The 13,806-nt window shown below is 37.4% G+C and overlaps 1 protein-coding gene across 1 annotated transcript in view; it reads left to right on the plus strand.

Annotated features, from left to right (window-relative positions):
• LOC112394970 (coatomer subunit gamma-2) overlaps positions 1-11,769 on the plus strand; it is a gene marked incomplete at its 3' end in the record, with an annotated part of 65,314 nt that extends 53,545 nt beyond the window's left edge. The window contains exons 10-11 of the mRNA XM_024737979.1: positions 10,564-10,697; positions 11,702-11,769. Of these exons, the coding sequence (XP_024593747.1) occupies positions 10,564-10,697; positions 11,702-11,769 (202 nt within the window). The remainder of the gene's footprint in view (positions 1-10,563; positions 10,698-11,701) is intronic.
• Positions 11,770-13,806: the final 2,037 nt, after the last annotated feature.

Here is a 13,806-nt window from a genome sequence, read left to right on the forward strand (position 1 = left end):
AGAAAGAAAAAATAAAATAAAGTTATTAAAATAAAAAATTATTAAAAATAAAAATAATTTAAAAAAAGGAGAGCAACCAAACCAATAAACAAATCCACCAATGATAACAAGCAGTAAAAACTATGCTAAAAAAAAAAGTGGACAGACAGAACCCTAGGACAAATGGTAAAAGCAAAGGTATACAGACAAAATCACACAAAGAAGCATACACACATACACACTCACAAAGAGAGAAAAAGGAAAAAATATATAATATATATAAAAGGAAGAGAGCAACCAAGTCAGTAAACAAATCTACCAATGATAAGCTCTAAATACTAAACTAAGATAAACATAAAACCAGAAACAAATTAGATGCTGAAAGCAAACCCCATTCTACAGTTGCTCCCAAAGTCTACCACCTCAATTTTGGGATAATTCGTTGTCTATTCAGGTTTTCCACAGATGCAGGGTACATCAAGTTTATTGCTCCTGAGGCTTCTAGGAGAAATTTCCCCTTCCTTGTTCACACAGCTCCTGGCGTTCAGCTTTGGATTTGGCCCTCCCTCTGCGTTTAGGTCACCTGAGGGCTTCTGTTCCCTTTTGGGAAGTCTGAGGTCTTCTGCCAGTGTTCACAATGATAACAAGCAGTAAAAACTATGCTAAAAAAAAAAGTGGACAGACAGAACCCTAGGACAAATGGTAAAAGCAAAGGTATACAGACAAAATCACACAAAGAAGCATACACACATACACACTCACAAAGAGAGAAAAAGGAAAAAATATATAATATATATAAAAGGAAGAGAGCAACCAAGTCAGTAAACAAATCTACCAATGATAAGCTCTAAATACTAAACTAAGATAAACATAAAATCAGAAACAAATTAGATGCTGAAAGCAAACCCCATTCTACAGTTGCTCCCAAAGTCTACCACCTCAATTTTGGGATAATTCGTTGTCTATTCAGGTTTTCCACAGATGCAGGGTACATCAAGTTTATTGCTCCTGAGGCTTCTAGGAGAAATTTCCCCTTCCTTGTTCACACAGCTCCTGGCGTTCAGCTTTGGATTTGGCCCTCCCTCTGCGTTTAGGTCACCTGAGGGCTTCTGTTCCCTTTTGGGAAGTCTGAGGTCTTCTGCCAGTGTTCAGTAGGAGTTGTTACACATGTAGATGTATTTTTGATGTATTTGTGGGGAGGAAGGTGATCTCCGCGTCTTACTCCTCTGCCATTTTGAAGGTCCTCATGATTTTCTGATGTTAAATCAATTTTGTTTGCATTCTTGGGAAAAATGCTACTTGATCATGATATATAATTCTTTTTATGTATTGGTGGATTCAGGTTGCTGATATTTTGTTAAGGAGTTCATATGTCTATGTCAGGAGGGATATTGGTCTGTTGTTTTCTGAGAATTTGTCAGGCTTTGTTATCCAGGTAATAATGGCATCACATCATTAGCTGGGAGGTAGTGTACCCTCATTTATGTTATAAAAGAGTGTGTGAAGGATTGGTATTATTTCTTTAAATATTTGATAGAATTAACCAATGAAGCTGTTGTGACCTTTGCTTTTTTTGAGAGAAGGTTTTGGGTTTTTTTTGCAGTACTCGGGCCTCTCACTGCTGTGGCCTCTCCAGTTGTGGAGCACAGGCTCTGGACGTGCAGGCTCAGTGGCCATGGCTCACGGGCCCAGCTGCTCCGTGGCATGTGGGATCTTCCTGGACCGGGGCACGAACCCGTGTTCCCTGCCTCAGCAGGCAGACTCTCAACCACTGCGCCACCAGGGAAGCTCTTGAGGGAAGGTTTTAAGTAACTAACTCATAGGTCTGTTTAGATTCTATATTTCTTTGTAAGTCAAGTTTGGTAGTTTGGTATTTCTAGGGATTTTGCCATTTCATCTAAGTTATCTAATTTGTTGGCATATAGTTGTTCATAATATTCTCTTATAATCATTTAAATTCCTTTAGGGTCAGTAGTGTTGTCCTTTACTTCATTCCTGATTTTGGTAATTTGTATTCTTCGCTTTTTTTTTTCCTTGTTTAGTCTAGCTAAAGGTTTGTCAATTTTGTTGAATTTTTTCAAAGAACTAGCTTTGTGTTTCGTTCATTTTATTTCATTGTTATTTTTCTGCATTCTAGTCCATCGATCTTTTCTCTGATCTTTATTTACTTTCTTCTTGCTGTGGACTTGGTTTACTCTTCTTTTTCTAATTTCTTTATTGTGGATACTTAGGTTACTGATTTGAGACCTTTCTTCTTTTCTCGTATAGGTGGTTAGAGCTGTAAATTTCCCTCCAAGCATTGTTTTGGCTACATCTCATAAATTTTGATTTACTGTGGTGGTGTTGTCATTCTGTTTCAGATTTTTTCTTGTTTTCCATTTGATTTATTCTGGATACATGGGTTACTTAGAAATAAGTTGTTTAATTTCCAAATATTGGGGATTTCCTTTATTTTCTGTTGCTAATTTATAATTTACTTCAGTCGTGGTTGGGGAATATGCTTTGATGATTTCTATCCTTTTAAATGTATTGAGACTTACTTTATGACTGGCATTTAATCTGTCTTTGAGAACTGTCCATGTGCACTTGAAAAGAATGTATTTTACAGTCACTGGGTTGAATGTTCTAGGTTGAGTTGAGGAATTAAATTGTTCAAGGTCCTCTATATCCCGGATGATTTTGTCTAGTTGTTCTATCAGCTATTGGGTAGGTATAGACATCTCCAGCTCTTATTGTTAAAAGATCTATTTCTCCTTTAGTGTTAAGTTTTTTTTTTTTTCGTTTTTGTTTTTTGCGGTACGCGGGCCTCTCACTGCTGTGGCCCCTCCTGTCACGGAGCACAGGCTCTGGATGCACAGCCCAGTGGCCATGGCTCATGGGCCCAGCCGCCCCGCGGTACGTGGGATCCTCCCGGACTGGGGCAGAAACCTGCACCCCTGCACTGGGAGCAGACTCCAACCACTGCGCCACCAGGGAAGCCCTAGTGTTAAGTTTTGCTTCATATATTTTGAGGCTCTGTTGTTAAGTGTGTATATGTTTATCATTGTTATATCATCCTGATGTATTGAGCAGCTTCTCATTATGTCTCTTTTTGTTTCTTGTAATATTTTGTCTTAAATTCTCTGTCTGATATTAATATAGCCACTCCTGATCTCTTATGATTAGTTTGCATGGCATATCTTTTCCCATCATTTTACTTTCATCTCATTTGTATCTTTGAATCTAATGTGTATCTCTTGTAGACGGCACATAGTTTGATCTTGCTTTTTTATCCTGTCTGGCAATCTCTATCTTTTGGTTGGGGTGTTTAGACCTTTCACATTTAATATAATTATTGACATGGTTGTATTTACCTTCACCATTTTGCTGTTTTTTCTATAGAAGTGTCCTTTTTGTTCCTCTCTTCCTCTTTGACTGCCTTCTTTTGCGTTAAATAAAATTTTCATTGAATCGTTTTAATTTCTCTGTCAATATTTTTACTGTTTAAAAAGTTGTTTCTCGGGCTTCCCTGGTGGCGCAGTGGTTGGGGGTCTGTCTGCCGATGCAGGGGATGCAGGTTCGTGCCCCGGTCCGGGAGGATCCCACATGCCGCGGAGCGGCTAGGCCCGGGGGCCATGGCCGCTGGGCCTGCACGTCCAGAGCCTGTGCTCCACAACGGAAGAGACCGCAGCAGTGAGAGGCCCGCATACTGCAAAAAAAGAAAAAAAAAAAGTTGTTTCTCTGGGGATTAGAATATGCATTTTAATTTACCATGATTTACTTCAGATTAAGACTAATTTAATTTTAGTAAAATATAGAATCTTTGCTCCAGTATAGTTCTGTTCTCTCCCTGCTCCTGTTTGCTATTATTGTCATGTATATTACATATATGAGCATTATCCAATAATGCAGTGTTATAATTATTTTTATATAATTTTATGTCCTTTAATTAGTTAAGAGAAATGAAAAAAATTATTTGTAGAATAATTTATATTAACTCATATTTACCATTTCTGGTGCTCTTTATTTCTCATTGATTATTCATGTCACTGGAGTCAGTCTTTCCATTTAACAGACTTCGTTTAGTATTTTTTATAAATCGGGTATGTTAGCAATACATTGTCTCAGTCACTGCTTATCTGGGCATGTCCTTTTATTAGCCTTCATTTTTGGAACATAGTTCTGCTGGATAGAGAATTTTTATCTTTTTATTTCAACACTTTGAATATGACATTCTCTATTTCATTGTTTCAGGTGAAAAGACACTAATTGTATTGTTGCTCCCCTGTACAATGTGATGAGTAGCTTTTATCTTGCTTCTGTCAAGATTTTCTCTTTGTCTTATGCTTTCAGCACTTTGATTATGGTGTGTCTATATGTGGATCTTTTTTTATTTTTCCAACTTGGGATTTGTTGAGCTTCTCAAGTGTGTAGATTAATATTTTTAACAAATTTTGGTAGTTTTTGGTCATTATTTCTCAGGATATTCCTTTTGTCCCTTTGTCTCTCTCCTTTCCTTCTGGGACTCCTATCGTGAAAATGTTGGTATACTTAGTCGTATTCCATAGGTCTCCAAGGCTCTGTTTTTTTTTTTTTCCTTCATTCTTTATTTTCCTCAGCTAGATTATCTCAGTTTAACCTATCCTCAAGTTTTCTGGCTTTTTCTACTGTCAGTGCAAATCAGCTGTTGAATTGCAGATTTGAATTTTTTATAAGTTGTTTCTGAACTCTCTCAGTTTTTTAAAAATTGAAGTACAGTTGATTTACACTACTGTGTTTCAGGTGTACAGCAAAGTGATTCATTCTTTTTTATGGCTGAGTAATTGTGTGTGTGTGTGTGTGTGTATTATATATATATGCATATTACCTCTTCTTTATCCATTCATCTGTTGATGGATACTTAGGTCGCTTCCATGTCTTGGCTGTTGTAAATAATGCTGCTATGAACATTGGGGTGCATGTATCTTTTCGAATTAGAGTTTTTGTCTTTTCTGGTTATATGCCCAAGAATAGGATTGCTGGATCATTTGGTAGCTCTATTTTTAGTTTTTTAAGGAAACTCCATACTGTTTTCCCTACTTACTGGTTGCACCAGTTTACATTCCCACCAACAGTGTAGGAGGGTTCCCTTTTCTCCACACCCTTTCCAGCATTTATTATTTATAGACTTTTTTTTTTTTTTGCGGTACACATGCCTCTCACTGTTGTGGCTTCTCCCATTGCGGAGCACAGGCTCCGGATGCGCAGGCTCAGCCGCCATGGCTCACGGGCCCAGCCGCTCTGCAGCATGTGGGGTCTTCCCGGACCTGGGCATGAACCCGTGTCCCCTGCATTGGCAGGCGGACTCTGAACCACTGCGCCACCAGGGAAGCCCTATTTATAGACTTTTTGATGATAGCCATTCTGACTGGTGTAAAGCGATACCTCCTTGTGGTTTTGATTTGCATTTAATTAGTGATATTGATCATCTTTTTTTTTTTTTTTTTTTTTTTAGGCCAGCAGCTCTGCGGCATGTGGGATCCTCCCGGACTGGGGCACGAACCCGCGTCCCCTGCATCAGCAGGCGGACTCTCAACCACTGCGCCACCAGGGAAGCCCTTGACCATCTTTTCATATGCATGTTGGCCATCTGTATATCTTCTTTGGAAAAATGTCTATGTCATCTGCTCATTTTTTGATTGGGTTGTTTGTTTTTTTGATATTGAGTTTTATGAGCTGTTTTTATATTTTGGAAATTAACCCCTTGTCAGTCACATTGTTTGCAAATATTTTCTCACATTCTATAGGTTGTATTTTCATTTCATTGATGGTTTCCTTTGCTATGCAGAAGCTTTTAAGTTTGATTAGGTCCCGTTTATTTTTGGTTTTTTTTCTATTGCCTTGGGAGACTGGTCTAAGAAAATATTGCTACTATTTATGTCAAAGAATGTTTTGCCTGTCTTCTAGGAGTTTTACGGTGTCACATCCTATATGTGTCTTTAAGGCATTTTGAGTTTATTTTTGTATATGATGTGAAGGAGTGTTCTAATTTCATTGATTTACAAATAGCTGTCCAGCTTTCCCAACACCATTTGCTGAAGGCACTGTGTTTTCTCCATTGTATATTCTTGCCTCCTTTGCTGAAGATTAATTGTATGGGTTTGTTTCTGGGCTCTCTATTCTGTTCCATTGATTTGTATGTCTGCTTTTGTGCCAATACCACAGTGTTTTGATTAGTGTAGCTTTGTAGTATTGTCTGAAGTCTGGGAGAGTTATACCTCCAGCTTTGTTCTTTTTCCTCAGAATTGCTTTGCCAATTCGGGGCCTTCTGTGATTCCATATAAATTTTAGGATTATTTGTTCTAGTTCTGTGAAAAATGTCATGGGTAATTTGATAGATATAGCATTAAATCTGTAGATTGCTTTCAGTAGTATGGCCATTTTAATAATATTAATTCTTCCGATCCAAGAGCGTGGGATATCTTTTCATTTCTGTGAATCATCTTCAGTTTCCTTTATCAGTGTTTTAGAGTTATCAGCATATAGGTCTTTCACCTCCTTGGTTAGGTTTATTCCTGTGTTTTTGTGTGTGTTTAGTGCGATTTTAAACTTTTTTTTTTTACTTTCTGATATTTCATTGTTACTGTAAAGAAATGCAGCAGATTTCTGTATATTAATCTTGTACCCTGCTACCTTGCTGAATTCATTTATTAGTTCTAATAGTTTTTGTGTGGAGTCTTTAGGGTTTTCTGTATAGAGTATTGTGTCATCTGCATATAATGACAATTTTACCTCTTCCCTTCCAATTTGGATACCTTTTATTTCTTTTTCTTGTCTGGTTGCTGAGGCTAGGACTTCCAAAAATATGTTGAATAGCAGTGGTAAGAGTGGGCACCCTTGTCTTGTTCCAGAATTTAGTGGGAAGGCTTTCGGCTTTTCACTGTTGAGTATTGTGTTGGCTCTGGGTTTGTCATAAATGGTTTTTATTGTGTTGAGATGTTTTCCCCTTACACTCACTTCAGTGAGAGTTTTCATCGTGAATGGGTGTTGAATTTTATCACATGCTTTTTCTACATCTATTGAGATGATCATGTGGTTTTTGTCGTTTCTTTTGTTGATGTGGTATATCACATTGATTGATTTGCATATGTTGAACCATCTTTGTGACCCTGGTAAGAATCCAACTTGATCATGGTGTATGATCCTTTATATGTGTTGTTGGAGTTGGCTTGCTTAAATTTTGTTGAGGATTTTTGCATCTCTATTTGTCAAAGATATTGGCCAGTAATTTTCTTTTATTTGTAGTGTCTTTGTTTTTGGTATCAGGGTGATGGTGGCTGCATAAACTGACTTTGGGAGTGTTTCCTCCTCTTAAATCTTTTGGAATAATTTGAGAAGGATAGGTATACGTTCCTCTTTGTATGTTTGGTTGAATTCCCCAGTTAAGCCATCTGGTCCTGGATTTTGTTTGTGGGGAGTTTTTTTAGTTTTTTTGTTTGTTTTTTATTACAGATTCTAGTTCACTTCTAGTGATTGGTCTGTTCAAATTATGTTTCTTCTTGATTCAATTCTGGCTATGTTTCTAAAACCTTTTCTGTTTCTTCTCGGTTGTTCAATTTGTTGGTTTGTAACTGTTCATAGTATTTTCTTATGACTTTTTGTATTTCTGCAGTATTGGTTGTTTTTTCTCATTTCTTATTTTGTTTATTTGGGTCTTCTCTCTTTTCTTCTTGTTAGCCTGGCTAGAGGTTTGTCGATTTTGTTTATCCTTTCAAAAAAACCAGCTCTTGGTTTTATCGAGCTTTTCTATTGTTTTGATCTCTATTTTATTTATTTCCTCTCTGATCTTTATTATTTCCTTCCTTCTAATGACTTTGGCTTTTGTTTATTTTTCTTTTTTCTAATTCTTTTAGGTGGTAGGTTAGGTTATTTGCTTGAGATTTTACTTGTTGCTCAAGAAAGGCCTGTATCGCTCTGAATTTCCCTCTTTGAACTACTTCTGCTGCATCGCATAGATTTTGTAAGGTTGTGTTTTCATTGTCGTTTGTCTCGAGGTATTTTCTGATTTCCTCTTTGATTTCATTGTTGACTCATTGGTTTTTTTAGTAGGATGTTGTTTAGTCTCCGTGTGATTTTTTTCCCCATTTTTCTTTCTGTGGTTGATTTCTAGTTTGATACTGTTGTGGTCAGAAAAAATGCTTGAAATAATTTCTTCTTAAATTCATTGAGGCTTGTTTTGTGTCCTCATGTGTGGTCTATCCTAGAGAATGTTCCATGAGCACTTGAAAAGAATGTGTATTTTGTTTGTTTTTTGTTTTTGTTTTTTTTGGATGAAGTGTCCTGTAGATACCAATTAAGTACATCTGTTCTGTTGTGTCATTTAGGATCTCTCTTGCCTTATTGATTTTCTGTCTGAAAGATCTGTCCATTGATGTCAGTGGGGTGTTAAAGTCTCCTACTATTATTGTATTCCTGTCAATTTCTCCCTTTATGTCTGTTAGTATTTATTTTGTATATTTAGGTGTTCCTACATTGGGTGCATATATACGTTAACAAGTGTAATGTCCTCTTCTTGTATTAATCCCTTTATCATTATATAGTGTCCTTCTTTGTCTTTCTTTTTGGACTTTGTTTTAAAGTCTGTTTTGTCTGATACGAATATCGCTACTCCTGCTTTCTTATTGTTTCCATTTGCATGAAGTATCTTTTTCCATCCCCTCACTTTCAATCTATGTGTGACTTTTGCCCTAAAGTGAGTCTCTTGTAGGCAGCGTATTGTAGGTACTTGTTTTTTTATCTGAGCAGATTTGAAATTTTTATTCTAGTTATGCACTTTCCAAATCCAGAGTTTCTATTTGGTTCCTTTAAAAAAAAAACAACTACTTTTTTCCTCTTTATTGATACTCTCTCTTGGGTGAGGCATGATTGTCATGCCTTTAACTTTTTAATTCCCTTTAATTCTTTAGATGTGGTTTCTTTTGTGTCTTTGAACATATTTATATTAGTTGACTTAAAGGCTTTGCCTAGTAAATCCAACATCTGGGCTCCCTCAAGAATAATTTCTATTGACTGCTTTTTTTCACTGTATATGGGCCATACCTCACTATTTCTTTGTGTGTCATAGCTTTTTGTCAAAAACTGGATATTTAATATACTGTGGTAACTGACAATCTTATTTCCCCCTTTTTCCATTCTCAGAGTTTGTTTTTGTTGCTGTTTGTTGTTGTTGTTTGTTTAGTGACTTTCCTGGACTAATTTCTGCAGTCCTTATTCCTTGTCATGTGTGGCTACTGAAGTCTGCTTGGTTAGCTGAGTCTTCGGATAATGATTTGACAGATTTTCTTAAATGCTTTTGACCAACATGTCTCCCATCTTTTTTTCAGTGGGCATTTTGTGTGTTGGGGTATGCATAACTGTGCCTTAGTCTTCCCTTCCTAATTGTGCAGAAACTCAAAGTCAAGCATGGGTGAGAGGCTAGAGCTCTGTAAGCTCTTTCCTGGGTATTTGCACAGCCTTCTAGATCCCCAGGAATATGTCAGAAATTAAAGCCCCTTATGGGCATCTCATTTCTTAGATTTTCCTTTTAAGTTTTTTTGGCCAGACTCTTGTTTGCGCCAACTAGAATCAGTACCTGTGGCAACTGCAGTGTTAAGCAATTGCCGCTGTTTTTTGGAGACAAACCTCCTGGGGATAGGGCTTTCCTCACTGAGTGTCCTCAGAGTTAGATGAAATAAAAATTAGCTTCGGGGAATTCCCTGGTGGTCCAGTGGTTTGGACTCCACGCTTCCACTGCAGAGTGCATGGGCTTGACCCCTGGTTGGGGAACTGAGATCCCACATGCTGTGTAGTGTGGCCAAAAAATTAGCTTCATGAATGGGGCTTTTTTTAAGGAGCATCATTCAGGTCAAGTAGTGACAGTGCTCTGGGAACAGGGCTTTTGATGGTGCTCCAAATTCATCTGCCTCCTTCAGTGGCTACTAGGCTGCTGGCTTTCATAACTAGTGTGGTTCTGAGGCCCAGGTTTCCAAGGCTACCATGAAGCTGGGAAGAGGGTATGAAATAGAGCAAGTTAAAATACCAGAAAGCTTACTGTTCTTATGAAGATTCAGCTGTTCCTCTTGAATAAATGTTCCTAGGATTGTTGCAATCCTTTAGCTAACTTCTAGTGTGCTGAAAAAGTTGATTTTGAAAATTTACACCAGTATTCTCATTGCTTTTATGGAGGAGTGTATTTTCAGAGGTCCTTCATTCATAATTCCAAAAGTGCTTCTCATTCTGTCTTTGCTTTTTTTAAAAAAAAAATTTTATTTATTTGGTCGCACCAGGTCTTATATGCGGCTCGTGGGCTTGTTAGTTGCAGCTTGTGGGCTTGTTAGTTGCGGCTCACTGGCTCCTTAGTTGCAGCACACAGGCTCCTTAGTTGTAGCATATGAACTCTCAGTTGCAGCATGCATGTGGGATCTAATTCCCTGACCAGGGATTGAACCCAGGCCCCCTGCATTGGGAGCATGGAGTCTTAACCACTGTGCCACCAGGGAAGTCCCCCTGTCTGTGCATTTAGCCACTATGCACATTGTCTCTGTTCTTTATGATATCTAATTATGGCCTGTGTATATTTATTGTCAGCCATGAAAGTCCAGTCTTCGATTTCATTGAGAGCTGCTTGCGAAATAAACATGAAATGGTTATTTATGAAGCTGCTTCAGCTATCATCCATCTTCCTAACTGTACTGCAAGGGAGTTGGCACCTGCTGTTTCAGGTTAGTTGTATATTTGATAACTGGCTTTTGTTTATTTTCTTATGTTTTTGTTTTAAGTTCCATAGGTCTACAGAATAGGTATTTTTGAACCTTAGCTCTGTATATATAGTTTTTACATTTTGATACATAATGGTTTATTTTAGCTGTTTTTTAGTTAAAATTGTACCTCCATATCCTTGGGTTCCACATCCCACCAATTCAACCCAATCGATTCACAGTTCGTTGAATCCTCAGATGTGGAACCTGCAAATACATACCAAGGGCTGATTGTGCTACACCATTTTATATAAGGGTCTTTAGCATCCCCAGATTTTGGTATCTGCTAGGCATCCTGGAAGGTCCGGGGTCCATTCCCCTGCAGATATGGAGGGGTGACTGTATTTCTTTTTCTGAAGTTATCATTTCCCCATATTAAAAAATTTAAGTTTTTACTTAGAAAACAAGTAACTTTAATGCCTTCAGTTTTCCATGTTTAAAAAACCCATTTATTCTTACAACCATAAATATTCCTACTCTTTAAATTCAGATATTAATGGGTATATTAACTTTTTTAGGAAAAAAAATAAACTTTGTTTCCTATATTTAAAGTTTTTATAGCTCAACAAAAAGTACTTTTTCTATTTTTGATGATGTATTTTTCATGTGAATTTTTTTTTCTTTTCTTTTCTTTTTTTTTTTTGCGGTACGCGGGCCTCTCACTGTTGTGGCCTCTCCCATTGCGGAGCACAGGCTCCGGACATGCACGCTCAGCGGCCAAGGCTCACAGGCCCAGCCACTCCGCGGCATGTGGGATCCTCCCAGACCGGGGCATGAACCCGCGTCCCCTGCATCGGCAGGTGGACTCTCAACCACTGCGCCACCAGGGAAGCCCCATGTGAATTTTTGATGCTGTCATCTAATTTCCTTATGCGTATTTTGAATGTGATTCTTCATGTACTGTATTTTCAGAAACGTGCTATATGTTGAAATGAGCTATGTTCACAGTGACCTTTTTTCTTTCCTAGTTCTTCAGCTTTTCTGTAGTTCTCCTAAGCCAGCTTTGAGATATGCAGCTGTGAGGACCTTGAACAAGGTAGGTGTTCCTTTGCTAACTATTGACTTGTATCAGTGTTCAATTGAGAAACATTAAATACGAAGCATTTGGCTTTCTGTCCAAGGTTAGTAGATATGATTTATGGGCTTCACTTCTGTAGCACCTCACTTGTATTTGCAGCTTTAGATGTGGCCATTTATACTATTATTCATGTGCTCAATAGCCACATGTAGTTAGTGACTATCATATTAGACACTGCAGATATAGAATATTTCTATCATTGCAGGAAGTTCTCTTGGACAGTGTTGGTCTATAGCGACACTATCCAATAGAAATACTATGTGAGTCACATACGCAATTTTAAATTTTATTGTAACCACATTAAATTCTTTATGATGAGATTAATTTTAAACATATATTTTATTTACCCTAACATTTATAAAATTTATCAACGTGATCAGTATTAAATTATTAGAGATATATTTTACCTTCTGTTTTTCATACTAAGTCTTTGATATCTGGTGTATATTTTGTATTTACAGCATACCTCTGTTTGGAATAACCACATTTCAAAGGCTTAGTAGTCACATATGGTTATTGACTACCATATTGGACAGCATAAATCTAGAGGATAGAGTGCAGAAACACAGAATGAATTAAATAACTATAAAAGTTTTATTTTATTTATGTTTTTAAATATTTATGTGGCTGTGCTGGGTCTCAGTTGCGCCAGGCAGGCTTCTTAGTTGTGGCTTACCAGCTCCTTAGTTGCAGCTCACTGGCTTCCTAGTTGTGGCATGTGAACTCTTAGTTGTGGCATGCATGTGGGATCTAGTTCCCTGACCAGGGATCGAACCTAGACTCCCTGCATTGGGAGTGTGAAGTCCCAACCATTGTGCCACCAGGGAAGTCCCTAAAAATTTTAAATGAAAGTTTAATGTTGTAGAATAATGGTCTAGTGTAATATGTGGTCGACTAAATTAATTGTATTAACAACTGGAGGAGAGAAATTTAGAGCAGCCATGAAAGGAGGCTTTATAGAACAATATGAATTCTATTTTGAAGAGTTGATATTGGTCCACATTCCATCATCTATAATCTTGGGACCAGATGTATCTCAGAAATCAGTATTTTGAGAATTTTAGAGAGGTAATATGGTGCCATCTCTTATATTAATACTAACCCCTTTGGGCCTAGAGCAGTTAGACACATTAGACATGTTAATATTTCTGCTTTATACATATGACTATCCTCACTACATGGAATAAATTAAAACTTAGTTTTACATTAGTTTGGGTCATTTTTTGCTGTTAAGTGAATTCTGATGGCAATACTTTGCTGAGTTCTCAAAATTTTAGCATTATGGGTAAAGGATTCTTGATTTTTTTTTTTTTTTTTTTTTTTTTTTTTCTCAGGAAAGGAGTACGCAGGCCTCTCACTTTTGGGGCCTCTCATGTGGGATCTTCCCAGACCAGGGCACGAACCCGTGTCCCCTGCATTGGCAGGCAGACTCTCAACCACTGCGCCACCAGGGAAGCCCTGGGTAAAGGATTCTATACCAGTATTGGATTAGGCAGAGAGGCAAACATCATCAACAAAAGCAAAGAAGCAGGACAATGACAGACATGTTTTAGTGACCGTGAGCAATCCAGTTTGGTTGCAGTTTGCTTGCTTAAATACAGAAGTGTTTTATAAGTGGTAAGATATTACATTTAAGTGTTTTCGAGTAGTGTTTATCATTCTAGGTCCTACTCTCAGATACTCTAAAATCTAGTAGAATAGATAACCATGAACACATGTACTTAAGGACGAACAGGCCAACTGTAATAAAAGACAGACTATGATATTGTTATAAAGGTTATAGAAACCTAGGAAGATAAAGTGCTGTGCTATACTGTAACTAGCAGTTAATCATTTATCAAATGATATATCGTATCTTATTTATTACAAACATTCATCTTGAAACAATTGCCTTTTAATGTATGTTGTCCCATTTAGATTTTAAAAAGCCATTTACCTTAATTAAAATTTCTGCCCAGTCCCTCCCATCAAACCTCTTAGATAGCCTCATCCACC

Source organism: Neophocaena asiaeorientalis, unplaced genomic scaffold (assembly GCF_003031525.2).
Source record: "Neophocaena asiaeorientalis asiaeorientalis breed wild unplaced genomic scaffold, Neophocaena_asiaeorientalis_V1.1 scaffold364, whole genome shotgun sequence".
Taxonomy (NCBI): Eukaryota; Metazoa; Chordata; class Mammalia; order Artiodactyla; family Phocoenidae; genus Neophocaena; species Neophocaena asiaeorientalis.